The sequence below is a fragment of the Lygodium microphyllum genome, chromosome 28 (assembly GCF_053477565.2).
Source record: "Lygodium microphyllum isolate KBCC chromosome 28, Lygodium_microphyllum_v1.1.10, whole genome shotgun sequence".
In the NCBI taxonomy this organism is placed as follows: Eukaryota; Viridiplantae; Streptophyta; class Polypodiopsida; order Schizaeales; family Lygodiaceae; genus Lygodium; species Lygodium microphyllum.
In genome coordinates this window covers 15822011-15844507 of record NC_141162.1, presented here as the reverse complement: position 1 = coordinate 15844507, position 22497 = coordinate 15822011, and the positions used below count along the sequence as shown (strand labels likewise).

The 22497-nt window shown below is 41.3% G+C and overlaps 1 protein-coding gene across 1 annotated transcript in view; it reads left to right on the top strand.

Annotated features, from left to right (window-relative positions):
- Positions 1 to 813: 813 nt before the first annotated feature.
- The window catches only part of WAV2 (alpha/beta-Hydrolases superfamily protein), a 34872-nt gene continuing 13188 nt past the window's right edge, over positions 814 to 22497 (top strand). Inside the window, exons 1-5 of the mRNA XM_087670170.1 lie at positions 814 to 1337; positions 1608 to 1643; positions 1737 to 1815; positions 1918 to 1972; positions 2072 to 2188. Of these exons, the coding sequence (XP_087526296.1) occupies positions 1100 to 1337; positions 1608 to 1643; positions 1737 to 1815; positions 1918 to 1972; positions 2072 to 2188 (525 nt within the window). The 5' untranslated portion in view covers positions 814 to 1099. The remainder of the gene's footprint in view (positions 1338 to 1607; positions 1644 to 1736; positions 1816 to 1917; positions 1973 to 2071; positions 2189 to 22497) is intronic.

Sequence of the window (22497 nt, the reverse complement as noted above, 5' to 3'; positions counted from 1 at the left end):
TAGAAGAAAAGTGGGGAGAGAAAAAAAGAGATAGAGAAAGAGAAAGAGAGAACCAAGAGAGGAGAAAAAACAAACTAAAATAGAAGGCACAGAGAGAGAGAGAGAGAGAGAGAGAGAGAGAAAATAATAGAGAGAGGAAATATAAAATTTAAAAAGAGAATGAAGAGAAAGAAGAAGAAGAAGAAAAAAGGAAAAAAGAGGAGAGGGAGAGAGAAGGAAAAAAGAGGGGAGAGGGGGGAGAGAGAAAGAGATAGAAGAAAAGTGGGGAGAGAAAAAAAGAGATAGAGAAAGAGAAAGAGAGAACCAAGAGAGGAGAAAAAACAAACTAAAATAGAAGGCACAGAGAGAGAGAGAGAGAGAGAGAGAGAGAGAGAGAGGGAAAAGAGGAGAGAGAAAGATGAGAAATGGATTGTTGAGCGAAGTTGTCGTGACTTGAAGCCGCCTAGCATTCGAAGTGCATGTACGAAACACTAGTTGAAGTAATAGTGAGTATTTTTTTTGGGACACGCACAACCTTATCACTGCACCTTTGTATAAGCCTATGCCTTAAAGGGCAATGCTAACAAAATAGTCCTTGAGCAATGTATTAATTGTTCTGTAAGAAGGGTCGTTTTTCTACCCACCTACTTAACAAGGGTCGAATCTTCTACTTCATTGGATACTCCCTCCCTTCAAAACTCTAAACGTTTGTAACTATGAACCTTGATCTCAATAAAGCTTGATCTTCTACTTCATTGGATTCTCCCTCCCTTCAAAACTCTAAACGTTTGTAACTATGAACCTTGATCTCTATAAAGCTTATGATCTGTCTTCACATTGACAATCTTTTAAAGAATCTGCCCCTTCTCATATTTACCACATGTGACTCTACATTCAAAACACAGAACACTGCGGCCTCACAGTAATTCATCCATTCTTTTCTCCGGACGCGCGCAGTGTCGACGAGCAGTGGCCGGTCATCTCGATCAGAGTTGGGAACATCCATTGCTACCAGGTTCTTCTGCACTCAGCAGTGATCTACCTGCACAGCATGAAGAACTAGGGTGAAGCAGCAGGGAAGAACCACTCCAGATTTCCCCCCCATACTAGGCAGGCAAGCATGGTCAGTTTCTGGAATGGCCTCTTATACGGAATCGGGGGGCTTGCCTGCACTTGCTTAGTGCTGCTCGTCACGTTTCAAGAGAAGCTCGTGTATGTCCCCGTCGTTCCTGGCCTGACTAGGAGCTATCCCATCACTCCCGCACGCCTGCGGCTCAAATATGAAGACGTGTGGCTCACTGCCTCCGATGGTGTTCGTCTGCACAGCTGGTTTATTAAGCTTTACCCCGAGTGCAGAGGTGCACATCTTTTATGTGGATAGAACTGTTTGTTTGACCTAGTTGTATATGTAAGCCTTTGAACTTTTACTATGCTGTCATGAAGGTTTCCAGTCAATGGGAATATTTTACTACTTATTTCGGGTATTGGCCAGTTTCTTCTCACTCTGACTCTACCAGGGGCTGGTCAAATTGCTGAAATTGCTACAGTTTGGGAAGAGAACTGCAAAAAGTGGCATTCATTGCTTCCATCGCCATATTGATGTTTTGTTTCGGATTTATTCTGTGCAGGTCCCACAATCCTATTTTTTCAAGAGAATGCAGGCAGTATCCTTTCCTATTAAGAAAAGCTTGTTAACAGCTTGGAGATTATGACTTGATGCTCAAGAAACTACAATGTCACCTTCATCATAATTAAAGATATTGCTCATAGGCTTGAATTTATCGACATAATGATGCGGCGCTTGAGGTGTAATGTTTTCATGCTTTCTTACAGAGGGTATGCCATGTTAGACAAGTTGTTTTTCAATTAATTTTTTCTGTGAGTACAATCATTTGATTCCGGGTTCTGTATATTTGTCTATCATTTGGTCTTGTGTAGTTATGGTGCTAGTGATGGGTTGCCGTCTCAACATGGTTTGATCAGGGATGCTCAGGTGAATATGGCTGCTAGACATTGAAAGTCTTAATAGGCATCTTAATGGCCTGATCAGCTGTTTTTTGACAATTGTATGCTTGATGCTTTTGCTTATCAGGCTGCATTGGACCATCTGTTGCAAAGGACAGATATTGACTCTGCAAAGCTGGTTGTGTTTGGAAGATCTTTGGGTGGAGCGGTTGGATCAGCCCTTGTAAAAAACAATCCTGAGAAAGTGAGTATAAGTCTCACAATCTATTGCTTGAATGGCTTTTGGCTTGATGAATCTATCAACTGCCTTGGCTTGTGGAGCATGAATAATGTTGCAAAACCAAGCTGGTTGCTGTAAGCAGCTCCTTTGCAAATCATGCCTGCTAGGATTATCTCATTCATGTGGTGCTTCCACCAAACTTGGTAGGCTGGTCTTTATATGTGAATGTTGTGAGCTGCAGATCAAGATGATACATGTGCAAGCAGTTGTAGCACATGCCAAGTGAGGATTTCACTAAATTAGATGTGAGGGTTAGCTTGCTAAAGGAGGTGTTAAGTGGCAAAACCAATGTCCTATGCATAGTGATAATTGTTTGATTTGACGAGTAGTCTAAGTTCATTAAGGCAAATTGCTGTATTGACATGTGTGGGGTGTGGTTTTCTGCTTCCAATTTGAATTTTTATATTGTTATGGCTAGTTCCATTCAAAATGGGATCTTATCCTATTGAATCAATCATTTCTCAAGAATTTTGAAGTTAATAAATTGGTCACAATCTCAAACGTAATGTCTTAGTAGTCAAAAGCTTAGGTTCATCATGGAGTCTTATTGGGTGCATCCCTAGGTTGGATACCCATGTTTAAATGGCCCTTGTCCCAAGTCAAACAATTGGGGATCACCAAGGAGGAGGATCGTAGTGTGATTAAGCTTCATGCTTATTCAACTTGAAATTTATCTTTGTATAAATAGAAACATTGTCTTTGTAGATTTTGCCTTGGTTTGGTAGTTTGTTTCATCCTTTAGCCTATTCTCATCCATCCTCAACAATTTCTAGCAAAATTAGCCATTGGAGGTTGAGATTTTGAACGTCTTTACTATAAATCCTAATTTGCAGCAGAAATTAGGGTTTACTAGCCACATTGGGAAGAGTGCCAAGAATTTAAGGCCTAGTATAATTCAATAGATGAAATATGGGGATTTTAGAGAATTTCAAGAGGCCAGCCAGCTAACATCAAGTTTGGGATAGAATTTGTCATCCAAGGAGCTAATTGAAAGCCAATCCCCAAGCAAACCAAGAGGCAAATTGGTTTGAAGGCTTGTTGTTTGAGCAACAAGATGTATAGAAGATTGAAGGAGATAAAGCTGAATCTCAATGTACTTTAACCTTTAATAATACAAGTTAAAGAATTAGTAAAATGGGCATCGATTTTGGGGCCAATAAGCTGTTCAATGTCCAAGATTGAGTTGTAAATTTATATTATTTCAATTTATGTGAATTTTATGCTTGTTGTGATTAGTGCTTTGCTAGAACAGCAGTAGTCGATGTTCTTTGACTATGATACCTATGCTTTTTCTAATTTAATATTAGTTCACTTTTGTTACTTGACTATGCACTTGAGGACGATTGCAAGGATTTCAAGGGGAAGGTATGTCGTTAGGACGTCTATTTTTAATGCTTAGCTTTGGCATTTATTAAGTTGTGTACATGTGATGTATAGATGTGAAAGGCAAGTTAGTTAAGTAACAATGAGATCTTAGTAACCCTTGTGATTGATGAGCGGGTGAACCTTTAACATCCCAACAACCTCCCACTTAAAGGTCCGGAGTGAACCTTTAACCAACTCCCACTAGTCGTATGCAATGCTCATGCTGAGCCTTGCCTAGACTTTTAGTGAGAACATCTGCAGGGTTGTCCTGTGTTTTGATCTTGGTCAATGTGATTAGACCATCCTCCAGAATTTGTCTGATAAAGTGATATCGCACATCAATATGCTTTGTGCGTGAATGATACATGGCATTTTTAGCTAGATACACAGCACACTGGCTATCACATCCCAACATTGGAGTACTCACAGACATGCCGAGATTCTCTACGAGTCTGTTCAACCATATAGCTTCCTTAGAAGCTTCAGTAGCTAATATGTATTCAGCTTCAATAGTACTCAGTGCGACAATGTTCTGCAACGTGGAGCACCAAGAGACGGCCCCTCCAGCAACTGTAAAGACATACCGGCTAGTGGACTTGCGAGTGTCTAAGTCACCTGCCATGTCTGCATCACAATAATCCTGCAAATTAAGTGCACCCTGCCCATAGCAAATACACTTTCTTTGTGTACCCTTGAGGTATCTAAGAATACTCTTGACAGCCTCCCAATGTGGTTTGCCAGGATTTGACATAAACCTGCTAACAACTCCCACTGCATGAGCAATGTCTGGACGAGTAGCCACCATAGCATACATAAGAGAGCCACAAGCTGATGCATAAGGGACTCCCTTCATAGCATTGGCTTCCATGTCATCTTTTGGGCTGTTGGCTTTACTAAGCTTAAGGTATGGAGGTAAGGGTACTCCGAGAGACTTAGCTTGAGCCATGCTAAATCTGTCCAGTACCTTTTCAATGTACTTTTCTTGAGATAAGAACAACAATTTCTGCGTTCTATCCCTACGAATCCTCATGCCCAATATATGCTATGCATTCCCCAAATCTTTCATGGAAAAAGCTGATTTCAGCTGATCTTTGAGAGCATCCAAGCTAGTCTTTCTCTTCCTAGCTAACAACATATCATCCACATACAAAACAAGTATGATAGGGCTGCCATTTGTATCCTTTTTTATATACAAACAATGATCTACATGGTTGCGTGTAAACCCATGTGAGCATAAAAGTGTCAAACTTTTTGTACCACTGCCGTGGTGCTTGTTTTAGCCCATATAAGCTGCGTTTTAGTTTACACACCAACTGCTCTTTTCCAGGAACTACAAAACCCTCGGGTTGTTTCATGTAGATCTCCTCATCAATGTCACCATGCGGAAAAGCTATTTTCACATCCATTTGGTACAGCTCTAAATCCAATACAGCAGTGAGAGCAAAAAGCACACGTAGTGTGGTCATCTTCACAATAAGTGAGAAGACCTCCTAGAAGTCAATCCCTTCCTTCTGTGCATAACCTTTGGCAACCAATCTTGCCTTGTACTTGGGTTTCCCATCAACTGTCTTTATTTTGTAAACCCATTTGTTTGGAAGAGGCTTTCTTCCTTTGGGCAACAACACAAGATCCCAAGTATCATTGGCATACAGAGATTTAATCTCTTCCTGCATAGCTAGCTCCCACTTATTGCTGAATTTGCATGACTTAGTCTCTTTATATGTCAGAGGCTCACCCTCATCAGTAAGCATCACATAATGCAAAGAGGGGTCATACCTATGTGGCTGCCTTCTTGGGCATGTAGACCTGCGTACCCAATGATCTACATTCTCAGGAATCGGATCTATATTTGGAGGCATGTTATTTTCAGCATTTATTGGCTGCTGTAAGCCATTTTCAGCATGCTGTTCATGCTGTACAGCACCTTCATTTTCATTTCCAGCACCTGCATTTTCATAATCAGCAAGTCTATCTTGCTGTCCATAGCCTCCTTGTGCTTCTATTTGCTGTCCATCATCATCTGGCTCAAAGATAACCGGCTGATCATCAGTTTCAGCCTGTGGTACAGCACCATTAGGCTCATCATTTGAAGTAATAGGTGGCTGCAAATTCTGAAATTTGACCTTTTTCACGTCTTCATCAGAGGCTAAAGTGCCTTTCAGCAACTTTGCCTCATTAAACACAACATTACGGCTGCGAACAATTTTCTTGGACTGAGGTAGCCACACTCTATAGCCAAATTCACCCTCATCACCATAGCCCATGAAAATGCCTTTGGTGGATTTCGGGTCAAGTTTATTCCTCAGCTCATTTCTAACATGCACAAAAGCATCACAGCCAAATATTCGTAAATGGTCATATGAGGCCGGTTTGCCAGACCAAACCTCCTCAGGAATGCCATTATTTAGGGACCTGTTTGGAGAGCGGTTGCAAATGTGAATTGCGGTTTTAAGTGCCTCTTCCCAAAATTCACGAGGGAGATTAGCAGTGGACAACATGCACCGCACTCTCTCACATAGAGTCCTATTGTATCTTTTAGCCACACCATTTGAAGAAGGGCTGTAAGGGGTTGTAAGCTCCCTCTTGATCCCATGCAAGTCACAAAAGGACTTAAATTCATTAGACGTGAACTCACCCCTATTATGAGTTCTCAAGCATTTCAACTTTCTACCTGTCTGTGTGGTCATGAATGCATGAAATGTTTTAAAAACAGCAAACACTTCATTTTTCTTTTTCAACAAATAAACCCAAATCTTCCTGGAATAATCATCAATAAAAGAGGCAAAGTATGCAGCACCACCCAACGATTTCAAAGGCATGCTACATACATCAGAATGCACCAAGTTCAATACATTTGACTTACGGGAGACACCAGAGTAAAAGGAATTTTTCATTTGCTTTCCAAACTGACAGTCATTACAAAAATCAAGTTTAGAGCCTTTTCCATCAACCCTCTTCAAAGAGGTAAGAACATCAAGACCTTTCTGGCTCATATGGCCTAATCTCTTATGCCATAACTCCAAATGACAGCCAATTTCAGCAACTGCAAGAAACTTGCCATTCAAAGCTTTACAGTGCAGACAATACAAAGTGCCCTTCTTGGTTCCTTTAGCAATCAGCATGGAACCCCTTTTTAATTTCCATAAACCACCACCAAACAGTGTGGTGTAACCATGCAAGTCAAGCTGTCCAACAGATAGTAACTTGATACCAGGCACATATCTGACATCTTTCAACACAAGTTCTTGCCCATTATCCAAAGACAAGTGTATGGTGCCAATCCCATCAATGCTGCAAGCATGATTATTACCAAGGTAAACCTTGCCATAATAGCCTGCATCAAAAGTAGCAAAACACTCCAAGCATGGAGTCACATGGAAAGAGGCACCAGAGTCTACAATCCAAGTCTGAGTGACACCATCATCAACTGACAAAAATGCATCAACCACATCAGCCTTGGTGATTTGCATATCCTGCATGTGACATACAAGGGCATCATAATCCACTGCACATAATACATCAGCCTCTGCATCTGAGAGCTCCTCTATGACAACACTAGAGGCCACATTGGCCTTTTCCTTGCCTTTACCTGCCTCAGATGCATCTGTCTTTTCCTCTTTCTTCTTTTTGTCTCCTGTATTCTTCTCTCTCTTGTTCCTTCTTGTAATACCTGCAATCAGGCTTCTTGTGGCCCTTCTGATCACACTGATAGCATGTAACATCACTCTTTTCTTTTCCTTTGCTCTTGCTCATGCTTCTCTGTCCAGCATTTGCATTTTTCTTTTCAGCCTTGCCTCTAACATTATAAGCTGAGTTGTTGCCTTCTCCACTAGACTTATGTCTAATTTCTTCATTCAAGATGGAACCCCTCACACCATCATATGTGAGATTGGGGTTATTGCTGAGAGAAACAACCAAAGTCTCCCAAGAGTCAGGCAATGTCATGATCAAAAAGATCGCCCTCAACTTATCATCAAAATCCAAACTTGCATCCTTGAGCTGATTTAAAATGCCAGCAAATGCACTCAAGTGCTCACCTGCAGGCTTGGACTCATCCAGCCGCATATTCACCAACTTACGCATTAAATGCACCTGATTAACAGGTGTGGTGATCTCATAGGTAGTCTTCAACTTCTCCCATATTGTATGACCAGTGTCTAAACCCTTAATGTCTGTCAAAATGTCATCAGTGACATCCATCTTTATATAAGCCACAGCCCTTTTATTGACTTTGGCCCAATCCGCCTCAGACATTTGTGCGGGTTTATCCATTTGCAAAGCATCCTCACAATCCTTTAAGAACAGTATGCCTTGCATACGATATTTCCAAAGATCAAAGCCCTGACCACCAAATCGCTTGATTTCCATCAAACTTTTAATGTTAGAACTGGAAGAAGTTGCAGCCATTTTTCACAAGTAAAAGTGTAAAAGCACTGAACTGCAAGAGCACAAGCTAAATCAGCAAATACACTGCTGTTCTTGCATAACCAGCAATAATCCTCTGCTGTTTTGACATAAACCAGCCACTGCATAAGCAAATAATGCAGAAATTTATCAAATTCTGCACAAAATCCCAAATTTCCAGGTCCAAATGTGCGCAAATGTCACCCAAACTGACTCAGCTGAGCAAAATTGCATCAATACATGAAAAGCCCCAATTTTCCTCGGTCCAATGCCAAGAAATTTTACTCGGATGAGCAAAATTCCAACAAATTTTGAAAAATCCCCAAATTAATTGAGGTCAATGCGCACACTGTCTGCAATTTTTGACACAGATGTCATTGTCAAGCATAAACAGTATCAAATCTGGGAAAAGCCCCAAATTTCTAGGTTCAAATTTGACCAAATCTGAGAACTGTGCTTGCGTGCGCAAACTCCCGTCAGTGGCAAAGAGGTTGCTTGCAGTTAACCTTAGAAAAATTTTTAAAAATTTCTGGAAGAAAAAACGTGTCGAACTGCAGCCATTGACCTGCGCTGCCTGCGGCAGCCTTGCGTGAGCTGTCGCCTGCTAAAAAACGTGACGAAAACAGCATCGCGTGACCTGTCCAGCCTGCGCCTGATGCTCGTGACCTGTCCAGCCTGCGCCTGATACTGGTGACCTGTTCGATTGCCGCCTGATAAAAAAACGACTTGTCCTGGTTGCTCGTGACCTGTTTGACTGCCGCCTGATCAAAAAACGACTTGTCCCTGCTTGCCAGGTCAAAAACGACCTGTTGCCTGTCTATCAGGCTGTCGCTTGCACAAGACGTGATCTGCAACACTGTCGCCTGACTGTCCAGCACATACACGTGCCTGGAAACAGTGACGACCTGACTTGTATGAGTGACGACTTACTGATTTTTCGCGAGCGAAGAGCTGGTCTTGTCTCACACGGACTTCGAGGAGTGCAAGCACCTTAACCTTGGCTCTGATACCAGTTGTTGGAGCACGCGGGTAGCGGAAGCGTGAAGATTTGCAGCAGAGGAAGTGAACAGGTGAGTGAGAGTGAGAGTAAGAGTGACGAACAGATTTGGATGTACCAACAATGTGTTGGTACACAAAGAATAAAATGTATTTATACTTAGGGCCCGTAAGGGTGCATTCACATGTATAACATAACAATACACGTGTAAAATACACGGAGGTGAATAAAGGACCTTTACATCCCAACAATGCCTGATAGGCACTAGCACCATACATGGTGTTAAAACTTGGCCTAGAATATAGCCATTAGTGTCGGCGGTGATACTAGGGAATTGACATTTATTAACTAATTAATATTAGTTTCAACCTAATGAGTGCTTAGGGTCACTTGGGTGATAAATTGGCTTCGTTCATTGTTGGCTAGTCAAATTACTTTTGAGCCATAGATAATTACTAAATTAATTTTGAGGATTAATATTTTAAAATTAATTTAATAAAGTTAGATAATTTTGAAAATTGTTTTGAAAGGTTGTCACTTAGCAAATCTTACCTATGTAAGTTGAAAAAACGTTTTGGAGAGAGTGAGAGAGAGAGAGAGAAATGAAATGAAATGATATATTAACGTCTACAAAAGGCCAAAATGACCTATGAGACCATGAGTTACAATCATGTGTATGATGGTACAACTGTCTGGGCAAAATATGTAGCACAAAGGAACATAAGAAAGGAAACTAACTATGGCTATGTGTAAAACATAGAGCTCTATCTAGTAACAATGAGCTCCAAATGATACAATCTCATGTGGGTATGGAGAGTCTAGCTATAGCTTGAGCAATAATCCCTTGTATCTGCATATGGAGGTGTCGTCGGTATCTGTGCCGAGGCCTAGGACGTTTGGATCGGCTAAGGTGAATGGCTTGACCAATCAGTACTCCTTGTCTGTGTGTGGACTGTGGTTGTAATTGTATTGAAGTTTTCTGAGTCTCCTTTGCAAAGAAGTCTGTGAGCTGCCTTTGTGAAGGGCCTCGATGTCTTGGAGCAACTGTTCTCCTTTGGAGAGAGAGAGAGAGAGAGAGAGAGAGAGAGAGAGAGAGAGAGAAAGAGAGAGAGAAATTATCAAACTGCTAAAGTCCAAAGGTTATTGGAAGGGCAATCTTTATGTGCGTATTCAAGTTCCTTGTGGGTTTCACAAAATCCACTTTTCCTATCAAAGAAATCAATCAAATTGAGAAATAGAAAATTGATTCTTGTAGGGTCATCATGCAAGGCCATATAATCAATACACATACACCAAGAACCATTCTTCCTTAGCACAACATTGTAGAAGAACAAAGCTGAATCAATACTTTATGTAAAAGTTGATTCAATTGACTCGTGATTTCTTGGGAGTTGCGCTCATATGATATAGATGTTTATTTGAAGGCAAACAATTAGGCATTGGATCAATGGTATGAGCTTTTATACGGTCATTAACTTGACGATGGATAGGATTTTTTGTCCTTACCATGTCTTTGTGGGCACATTCTTTTGATGATATGCTCTTGCTTTCGAAGTTGGAAGAGGAACATATGGATAAGTTGTTTCAAGAATAGGTTGGTTATTAATTTCAAGTAGTTTAGATGCGATCATGAAGATGATCTAGCAAAGGTAGAAGCGATAAGGGATTGACATGGTCTCAAAGGGTGTTTACAAAGTTTGTAGTTTTTTATGACTTTGTTTCTATTACAGGAGATTTATTTGCCACCTTATGGAGATTTTGCTTCATCACTTTATGGTTTGATTACATTATGGCCTTGTTTGTATTTCTGGGGACTTTGTGCATCAAGTAGGAAGAGGAGCATGAGAGGCATTTGGATAATGTGTTTTTAAGAAAATATTTTTCATTAATTGCAAAAAGAGTGAATTCGTTTGGATGAGATTAATTTTTTGGGGCGCATTGTGTATAAGGATGACGTGAAGATAGACCCAACAAAAATAGAGTAATAAGGAACTAGCTTGATCTCAAGAGTATTCATGAGGTCTATAGTTTCTTAGGACTTTGTTTTTGTTTATAAAAGATGTATTCATTGTTTTGTGGAGATTGCTTCACCACTTCATATATTGGCTATGTATGGCCTTGAGTAATTCTTGCGAACTATGATTTTGCGTTTTCTCTATGTATGAGGGTATAACCCTAAGCTATAATAGGTTGTTATCTACATGGTGGATTGTGAAGTGCCGGTTGAGTCGGTCACATATTAATAATAAGAGATTTTTTTTGAGATGCAATTTATTTATAATAATTTTACGTAATTGAAAAGAGAATATGAGATGGTTCATTTGATTGTAATCGTGACCATGTCTTGTTATGAGCACGCTGCATTATATTATTTGATAGGGAATAACTTTTCTAATTTTTAATTTTAAGAAATTTAGTTTGCAAATTCTAAAAGTGAAAAAGTTACAGATACATTTGAGTTTCAAAAGTTGTTTTTTGCTACTTTGATTTTCGCCTTTATGGTTTGTTAGTTAAGAAAAAGCCTATGCTGTATATAACCTATTTGAATTAGTTGTGATGCTTGATTTTTCAGTTGAGTTGGTTGCATATTATGGGGGAGTTTTAGAAATGGAGAAAATGACGTTTAAGATAGTACACTAAAATAAAAACGGCGTTACATGGGTATGTCAATATGTCAATGCCTATAACAACATGTATCTAAATTTTATACAAAACTGTGAGTCTTTATATCATATGATTGAAATCTTGATTTATTACACATGTCATGACTCACGAGTGAAGAGTCGAGACTCAATGGTTAAAACTTAAGATAACTCTATGATTTGAAGATTGACATCAAGAACAGAGGAAGCAAGATGCATAATAAGTAAAATCAAGATACAATGATACATGTAACTATGTCATGTGAATAATCTGTCCAAAACTTTAAAATCCAGTGAGTACTAAGCACTAGGTATAAATAACTATTAAGTAATAAGTATCAACATTAAATAAGCAACTAGGAATTATAGTATGGAATGCTAAATTGACTCTCAAGTATTATCAGTTACAACTCATCTAGACTCCAAGGATTCATGTATCATCGTCTCGTCCAACTTCGAGGACCTTGATCGAGAAGATGATAAACTTGCCTTAGTTTTAGCCTCAAACTCTAGTGCGGACTCTGCTTGTCCATGTGTGGCCCTTGCTCTAGTGGATTTAGCCCTTCTCTTTGCACGAGTCTTATGCATTGGTGTTGATATTTTCTCATAGAATATGGAGTAGATATCTTGCATCTCTTGTGGTATTCTTGGGATGTCATGTATCTTCTTTATATTAATCTTGTCGATATTCACTTGTAAAGGTGAATGAGACAAAGATATCAGAGAAGATTGAACATGTTCAATGTTCATAGATATCACAATTTACAATCCAACCTCCAAGGAGTGACAAATGTTAAGGTTAAAAAGTTAATTATAGGTAATACTATTCATTATCAATTTACGTGTGAAGGTTGAGAGGACAAAGCGGTTCTCTCAAGAAGCTAGAGATTGCAATAGCAAAATACCAAATGCTCCAATTGGGTAGCTGTGAGCTTGTTCCTCTTTTTGGCGTGGAAGAGAGCCCATGTGCTCCAGTTCCTCTTAACAGGCCCCAAATTACAATCTTGCTAGAGAACACAAATGGCAACGTGCTTCTATTTTAATTTAAGAGATTAAGGTTAGGTAATTGTTAATAGGCAAGCCGCAAAAGCAACATTTAAGTAAGCAATAGATTATAGAACATGTTATCTAGGTTGCATAATGCATTAGATTATCAAGATTCATAACATAAAAGTCATGAGTCACATACCAAAGTAGGATCACAATTGCCGTATTTCTCCCATCAAGGGACAGGTTGAAACTGCGTCTCTCGAAGCTTAGCTAGGGGTCGGTCAAAATGAAGAGAATGATTATGGAATGTTAGCAAATCATCCTCTACTCTTTTTATCATATCTAGGTCATCCCTTGTGAGATGCCTCATGTACTTTATGAAGCCCTCCTCCAACTCCTCGTTAGTGTACTGGTCCTCATTGTGCCAAAGGGGATGCAAGATATGTGTGACGGCTTGGATTGGTTTATGGAATCAATCCCATCGTGCATTCCACATTGTACGATTCTCATTAACCCTCGAGAGTGAAGGGTAATGGATTGTAGATAAAATAAGTTAGAAACTTAGAAGTTAGAACAATCATCAATGAGTCGTTAACACTTAATAATTACATCTGTAAAAGTTAAACAATAACTTAAGTCTTGGAGCAAAAAGCTATTGCGAAGCAAGGCCTCATTGATTTTATTCATATATGCTTGTGACAGATAGTCTTTTCTTTACAAATCTTACTATACTTGTTGCCATCTTGAAAATGTCATCCACCCAAGATATTTGCCAAGCATCTTCAATAAGCAAGTCAAGGCAATGGGATGCACATGGAGTTCATGCTATGCTAGGAAACTTCTCCTCAAGCATATGCCCCATAGATACACAGTTGCTTCCATTATCTATCACCACTTGCTCCACAATTTGGACTCCTATGTCCATGATGACCTGTTGCATGTACTTCCAAATGAAAGCTCTTGTGATGGTAAGACCAGAGGTAGAGGCTTCGATGACCGAAATGAACATGGTGCCTTTGCATGAAGAGACCAAAACATGGTATACATTGCTTCAGCACATATCTGACCATCCATCGTATAATATCGTGCATCCATATTTTGCCCATGTTTCCTTCAAGGGCTCCAATTAGGTCTCTATGGATGCTTTTTTCTTTCGAAGCGCCCATATGCGTAATGCATCCGCGGATGGACCTTCCCTCTCATATCCTATGTGGCTCACTACCATGATTGTCTTTTTCCATTTATGTGTAGTGGCCACATTGTAAGGGATAGCATACCGAATAAATAAGCGTGTGGGTTTTCTAGTTGCCTTCACAATTGCCTACCTTTGAAATCTTACATGGACACTTGCACCATGCAAGGAGCCCCTTTGCCCACCACCATTAGAAGATGGCAATGGGGTCCTTTTTGCACTTGGACCCGATACGGATATGGATGCACTTTCTTTTGATGGGCTACTTTCACCCCCAATTTGGCTAGCGCCACTAGGTCCACTTGCCTCTCCTTGCTCCACTTGTGCTTCATTAGCCCCATGCGATGTTGGATGAGAGGATTCATCCTCTTGTAGCTCAATACGCATATGCTCTTGGTGCCAAAGATGGAGACTTACTGTTACTTCTGCTAGCACACTTGCACCACCACTTTTTCAATCCACTGGAGCCCTCATATCCCTTGATTGGAGTGACGTGCCTCCAAAATGGATCCGACGCTATGATTAGGCAATGGGAATTTGAAAGGAGGTTAAGTAATTAGAACTTAGAAGAAGATTGAAGAAAGAGGAGGATGGAACTTGGAAGAAGAATAAAGAAGAAGGATGGAAGAAGAATAAGGAAAGAGGGAACTTGTAAGGAGAAGAACTTAGGAGGGAAGAAGAAGAAGAAGGAAAGATGAGGAGGAGGAGAGAGGTTGGAGCTGTAGGAGGTAGAGAGCTGGAGTGCAGGAGACGAATACGCAAAAGACAAGGCAAATTGCAAAAGACAACTTGTTTTTGCTTTGGATAACTGTTCTACCCGTGCACCTAACGGATGCCGAAATGATGTTTCCCCGTCCTTGTTTTGGTCCGAAATGGCTGTTCCGTTTCGGGGCTGCCAAAATGCTGTTTTGGAGTACTATGGTTGGTTGGTTGTTATATTGTATGGCTGGCTGAAGGCGGATTTGTAGTTGTTGTCTTATCGTACTGAAAGCTTTTTGAACAACCCATTAAAATGGATCTAACTAAACAAAAAGCTTTTAATGCAAAGAAGATTTCAGTGCTCTTTCGATGGGTTAGGGCTTGTTGTTTGAGCTTGTTGGGCTAATTGGCTGGCTGGCTGCGCTGCCTACTCTCTCTTTTGGGTCCTTCTACATGGTCGCTTGATGCCCTTTTGTGTTGATCATTGGGATTTGCTCACGTTTCATTTGTCCTACTTCTTTTTGAGTGCAAGTTTTTTGATGGTTGGCATGATGTCAAAGCTTTAGGATCCTTTGTCTCTATCAGCTTCTTGGTTGTGGCATGCTCATTGTAAAAGAAACAGTACCTGTAGTGTTTTTTGTTGTCTTTCACTGTTTGGTTTTGCTGTTTGTGTGCAATTTTTTTTAGTTCCCCTTTGTTAGCAGACTGGACATCTTGTGTGACCATGCGCATGACAAAGGGCAGTTATTGTATTTTATTGCTAGAGTTTGTAGACTGGTCGCCTTGATTTTGGGTGCTGGCATTAGTGGCCAACTTGGTTTTTGTGGGTGTGTAGTTTTTGGGGTGCCAAAATGGTCACCCACTTTGGTATTTCTGTTGTCTATTTATAGGCAGGCTTCCTCCTCTTTCAATCATCACATCTCACTCAGTTGCTTCTGTGGTGGAGAGAGGTAGCTAGTGTCCACTGCCAGTGACTCATGTTTCGAGCTGGTACTATCTTGTGCCTTGGTGCATGGATCCCATTTCCCGATCATTCACTTCTTGACTCCTTTTGTTCTTTGTAGCGTTTCTCTTTGTTCTTGTGTTTGCGCAGTTTCTTACAACAGTTTCTTATGCTTCTATCGCTGCTCCCACTTTGCTAGGTGTTGTGGTGCTGTTTTCTGCTGGTGCAGGTCTGTGTTTGCTTGATTTGGTGCTGATTTGATCTGCTCGATTGCTTGACTGATTTTCCAGCCTGGGTGACCCTTCCTGCTGCAGAAACTGCCTGTCTCTGCCTTCATATGTCCGTGTTTTGGCTGCAGCATCGTGTGTTTTCAACCTATCCCCTCCTACTGGCGTGGGCGACAGCCAAACTGGTAGGTGACTGCTGGTTTTGCACCAGACACCCTGCATTTTCAGGTTCTAACCACTTGTAGGGCTGGGTGACCATCCTTTGGGCTGCATGACTGCTTTCTAGTCTTCCAACTGCTGGTTTTCTCGCGAGTTACTTGCACCATGGTTTGCTTTATCTCTTGTCTAATCTTTTTGCGCAATGTCTAACCTTTTTTGGCAGTTTTGCAGCTGTTGGCTCGTATTCTTTGGGCTGGATAAATCTTTGATTTCCACTTTTGCTTTAGAGAGGGTTCACGTGTAATTGGTGGTTGTGTTTTCACACTACATTGTTTATTCTTGGCCCCTTCTCTTTGTGCTTTCTATGCTTGAACTCTTGAACTTGTGTTTTGTGATGAAGCCTTGGTAGACATTTCTCTCTCCTATATCCCTTGCCTTGTTTTATCTTCTTTGCATCTACCTCACAATGGTTCCTTTGGCTTCTGCTATTGGCGACAAGCTTCATGACATTGTCTACTCATCTAGTGTTCTCTTGGAAGCTTTTGTTAGAGCTGGATAGCTGGTCATTTCTTGGACATGCAGCACGTACAGCAGGTTTTCCAGGCAGGGATTGGCGCAGGAGTGCCACATGGCAGCTGCCACGTGTTAGGCAACAACAGTTTGCAGGTCGGACAATTTGTTGGCTAGTTTGCTAACCAATCGGTTGCATTTAATGCAGCTGCTATTTTTGAGTTTTCTTGCTGGCCTATTTATTGGCCCTGATTTCAGCAATCTTTCACAATTGTTTTCACAGATTTTAGATTGCATACCGTGGAGACTGCCCTCGGGGCTGACGTAGACTAAGATCTTCGAGGTGGAGACATACACAAACATTCTCTCTGCACCCATGTATATTTCTGCATCCTTATACAACATTCTACACTGCAGATTTTCTACGTTTCGCTCTCTTTCTCTCTCTTCTCTCTTTGTTCACTCTTTGTCTTGGTCATTCGCTTCCGCATTGCTTTACTTTGACATGGTATCAAAGCATTCAAGGACTGACCTAGGGTGGACCTATTTGAAGAGGAGATTTCAACGCAACACAAGACTATGTTTTTAGCGTTCAAGGGCGACAGGAGGGCTGCGCATCAGAACAAGGTTGAGACGAGTGTGGGTGTGCGAGAAAGGAGAAGATTTGCTGAAGCTACTATTGGTTTTTGTTGTTAGAAAGGAAGAAGTCTGCGTTTTGGGCCTTCAAGTGTAGATTTTACCTTTTTATTACCTCCGGCGGGTGAAGAAGGAGCAGGTTGAGCAGACACGAGCCCTAGTAGGCTGTATTCTCACAATCAGAGGGGGTTGCTTTTTGTGTTTTGTGCAGGCATTGTAGGTGAAGATGACTTGCGAGGTCGAGAGAGAGTTTTAGGTGATCATGGACCAGAAGATGTGTGTCTTACCGGCTCTTTCATTAGATCAAAAGTTTGATGGTGAGAATTATCGCATCTGGTAGGTCATGATGCTTGCCATTTTGGAGTCTTATGATTTGGTAGAGCTTGTTACGAAGGCTATTCATTGTCCTTCTTCGCGAGATGAGTCTCGACTCTCTTCAGTGATAAGGTGGAGTTGGGCAAAGGCTCATGCACATTGGAATAAACTCAATGCTCGCATTCGCTCATTTTATTTCTCTCATGTACTATAGTTGTTCTCTCTCATATTGAGCATTTGACGGTGGCTCGGTAGATATGGTCGGAGCTTGATCAAATGTACAATCGGATGATCGTCATGAAGTGAGTTTCTTTGAAAGTGCAGATATGCACCATGAGTGTCAACAAGTCATCTTTTATATAGGAGCATATTAACAAGCCTTGGTCGGTCAGTCCTCTTAGAAGAAGGGGAAGGACCAAAAGAAGGAGGAGGACAAATCCAAGGACAAAGAAAAAGAGACTACTTGTCACATTTGTGGCAAAATAGGTCACTAGAAGAAGGATCGTCCCGACAAGGAGGGGAGATCCGGATCGGTGGCTACTCTCTCATCAATTGCATTCCTCTACTTGGAGGTGGTTGAGGATTCGACCCTGACGGCTTCTAATGCTGCGTTGATGGCCCCATATACTCGGGAGTGGATTGTTGACAGTGGTGCCTCACGGCACATGACTCCTTTGCAGGTATTGCTCATTTGCGGCCTTCGCATGGCCAGATTCTCATCGGTGACAATTTATCTATTCCAATGCAGGGATGGGGTGACATGCATCTTATTCTAGATGGACGAGGTGGTGCCTATACATCTGAGGTGCTTTATGTGCCAGCCTTGGGATACCATTTACTTTCGGTGCACAAGATTTGTGTCCTTAGTCTCTTGGTTGAATTTGATATGGATTCTTTTCGGATTCTTGATCGTGGATCAAGACAGGTTCTTTCTTCGAGTTATGAGGAGAATGGAGTCTACAAGTTGTGGTCCTCTTATGCCTTGACTTCTCTTCTTCTTACCTCACAAACTCAGTCCGAGCTTTGGTATGCTCGGTTTGGCCACCTCAATTATGATTACCTTCGTAGGGCGTCCAAGGGATAGCTTGTTCAAGGTTTGCCGGATATTGTGGTGGGCCAGCAGCCTTATGTATCTTGCATCCGTGGGAAGCAAACTCGTGATGCTGTTTCTAGCAAGGCATTGAGGTAGTCTTTAGCACCCTTGGAGCTTGTTTCTACCGATATTTGTGGACCGATGAGGATGGAGTCTCTTTGAGGGAGCTTGTATTTCATGCTAATTGTGAATGATTACAATAGGATGACACGGGCTTATTTCTTGAAGCTAAAGTTAGAAGCTTTCTCCAACTTTAAGGATTGGTTGCTCTTTGAGGAGAACTAACTGGACTAGAAGCTGGAGGCCTTATGATCAGATAAGGGCGAAGAATTTGTTTCTAATGAGCTTGCTCATTTTTTGTGCAGATCGTGGTATTTACCAGGAGTTTGCAAATGCAAACACCCCTCAGGAGAATGAAATCTTGGAGTGGAAGAATTACAGTGTGATCGAGATGGCTTGTACCGTTAGACACCTCAGTGTCTATGGGCTGAGGCTATGGCTAGTGCAGTTCACATCCTTAATTGTGCTCCCACTTCTGCTGTTGTTGGTATGACTCCATATAAGGCGTACTTTGGGTCTAAGCTAGATGGTTTTTATTTTAGGGTTTCTGGGTGTGATGCCTATGTTCACATTCCGAAGGCACAGTGTGGCAAATTTGAAGCGGCTTCCAAAAGATAGGTGTTTGTGGGCTATATCTCGCAGTCTCAAGGCTACTGATTATATGATCCTGTTAAGCAGAATGTCTATACGAGCTGTGATGTTAGGTTTGTGGAAGTTTCAGCCTCAGAGGGGGGTGAGGAACACCTTGTTCTTGGAGATCCCGGTGATAGCTGGGCGCCAGCGATTGTTTCTTTGGAGCTTGTGCCTTTTGAGGACTCTTTTTCAGATGAGAAGCTTAGTTCTCAGCCACGGATCATTGATTGCTCCCTCGCTGTCAGTGGACCTTCGAGAAACTTCAGACAATGGAGAGTGATGAGGCGAGATCCAGCCTCCTTGTTGGGCTCATGATACTCTTCGTGATGCAGGGATTGAGGCAGTCCTTGAGGAGTGGCATCCATAGGATGACCCGCAGTGTTCTCAAAGGAACCAAGCACCCCATACCGAGTTTGTTTACACTAATTACTATTTGATGACTCGTGTCATGTGGGATCGAGAGCCCACTTCTGTGAAGGAGGTTTTACAGCATGATCATTGGCGGAAAGCGACAGAGCAAAAGCTAGAGTCGATTGAGAGGAATGACACTTGGTATCTCATGTCAAAGCCTCCTCAGAAGATCATTGGAGTCAAATGGGTCTTCAAGACCAAGTACCGCAATGATGGCACATCGGACAACAAGCACAAGGCCTGTCTTGTTGCTAAAGGTTTTGCACATCGCCTAGACATTGATTTCCATGATACTTTTGCCCCCACAGCTTGGATGGCCACTATTTGCGTAGTTCTTGCCTTGGCTAGCCATAGGAGATGACCGGTCTATCAGCAGGATGTGAAGTCTGCCTTCTTGAACAGGGAGTTGAAGGAGGAGATCTATGTTGAGCAACCTCTCGACTTTAGTTCTGTTAGGAATAAAGGGCCATCGTGCTCTTTTATACGTGCACGGGTACACCCGTAGCACTTGTACTTTCATATATATATATATATATATATCTATCTAAAAACCTAAAGTGGTACACTTGTCATTGTACCCAAAAATTGTGTTCACTCTCTCCACTACTTTGCTCTCTCTCACTCTTTGTTTCTCTTTGGTACTAACAGTCCCTATGTCTCGATCCTTACGCTCCACGTCACTACAAATTGGTATTAGAGCGGGCAAGGAGTACACGCTTCTTGAGACGTCAGAAGTGAGCCGGATTGCAAAAGGCGAGCATGTTGTGAGGTCCATATTGCAATGATTGTGGACCATAAATTGTAGACATTAAATGCATAGGCCTCAAAATTTTTTTTGGGCATTCTCAAATGCAAGTGAAAATTTTGCTTAGATGAGTCAATTTCACTGAAATTTGTGCAATATTGGCCCGAAAATTTGGGGCTTTTCCCGGATTTGGGGATTGTGATGCAAGACAAGACATGCAAAATTGGGCTGAAATTTACCGAATTTCTCAACATTGATGCACATTGGACCTCGTAAAATTTGGGGCTTTTGTTGTTTGGGCAAAATTTGTGCGCCATTTGGTCATTTTATGTACATGTGGGTTTAATTCCATGCAATTTGGACGCCTAACACTTGGAAAAATTTGAAGGTTTTGCTGAAATTGCTTTATTTTGGAAAAATTGGCCTATTCTATGCATGTTAGAGACAATGCAAATGTATGGTTGATGCTTTGAGCACAAAATTTTTTGGGCCTTTTGACTGTGCGTGTCAAATTTTATGCCCATGGATACATGTACAATAGAAATTGCAGCTAAAATTTGGGAATTCTCATGTAATGTGATGTATTTGCCCTTGGAACAACTGTAATCAGTTATGGAATGCTATAGCACATGGTTTGGTGCTTTTGAGAATTTCCTTACAGATCTGAAATTTCTTCTTCTATGTGGTCATTTATTGCTGGTTGGTACTTATTTGTACCTTGGTCACTTGTGTGCTAGTTTGGACTTGCATTTGCTGAAATTTTTGGTCACATTTGGGCTGAAAATCATGGCTGGCAGCAGTGACAGCAGTAATCTCATGCATATTAAGAAGCTTGAAGGAGCACATAACTTTGCAGTCTGGCAAAAACAGTGCTACAATATCCTCTTGCAAAAGAAGCATGCAAAGCCGATTAAGACCAAAGGGGCAAAGCCTGCAGACATGAAATAAGACGATTGGGATAAGTTAAATGAGCTTGCAGGCTCAACCATCGAGCTATCGATTTTTGATGCCTTGCTGTTTAACATTGAAGGTTGGGATTTTGCATATGCTATTTGGACTGGATTGGAAGAACTGTATGCATAGAAGAGTGCTACAAGCAAAGTGTATTGGCTGAAAAAGCTTATCGATTTGCATATGAAAGAGGGTACGGCAATGTCTACTCACTTGAGTGAGTTTAATTCCATTTTTAGCCAGCTGGTTGCCTTGAAGTTCTTGATTGATGAAGAATTTAAGGCTACATTCTTGCTTTGCACTCTTTTAGAGAGTTGGGATACATTCAGGACTGCTATGAGCACTTCTAATGCGATTTATTCGTATGCTGATGTAGAGAGTGCTCTACTCATGGAAGAAATGAATCGGCAGAACAATGCATCCAGTAAGTCTTCTAGTGCTTTGCATGCTAGGAGCATATCACAGCAGAAAGGCAAATCTGATAGCAAGAGATGTAAATCACGTGGCAAAGATGTTGAATGCCATCATTGTGGCAAGAAGGGTTACTTTAAACGTGATTGCTACAAATGGAAGAAAGAGAAAGGAAAGGGCAAGAAGATAGACGATAGCAAGGAAGAGAAGAAAGAGAGTCAACCTAAAAAGAGCAGTGTCGAAATTGAAGAGGTGAATGTAGTTACTCGTGACAGTGATAGTGGGAATGATGTACTCTTTGTCTCTTCACACTTTGGTGAACATGCTTTACTTGCTGATAGAGATGATGACATGCATACCTGGATTCTCGATTCAAGTGCTTCCTTTCATGTGACCTCTTATTGTGAGTGGTTCTCTGTCTATACAGGGGGTCGACATGGTGTTGTCCATCTTGGGGATAACTATGCATGTGACATTGTACGTATTGGCAGTCTACAGCTACAGTTTCAGCATGGTTCTGTCTTCACACTTCAGCATATATGACATGTACCTTAGCCCAAGAAGAGCTTTATTAGCACAGGGTAGTTAGATGACGATGGATTTAATACCACCTTTGGTGATGGGAAATGGAAAATCTGTAAGGGATCTAGAGTGATTGTGAGAGATTGTAAAAGTGATACCTTGTATTCTCTCCATGTATCTAGTGTGTGTGACCATGTTGTTGCAGTGATCGAGTAGCCAAGGGTTTCTTTGTGGCATGGCCGGTTGGGACACATGAGTAAAACTAGAATGAAAGTGTTCTCTCGTTTGGGTTACTTGCCTAGTCTTCGTTCTGCTAATTTTGAGCATTGTGATCATTGTGTTTATGGTAAATCTCATGAGGACATGTA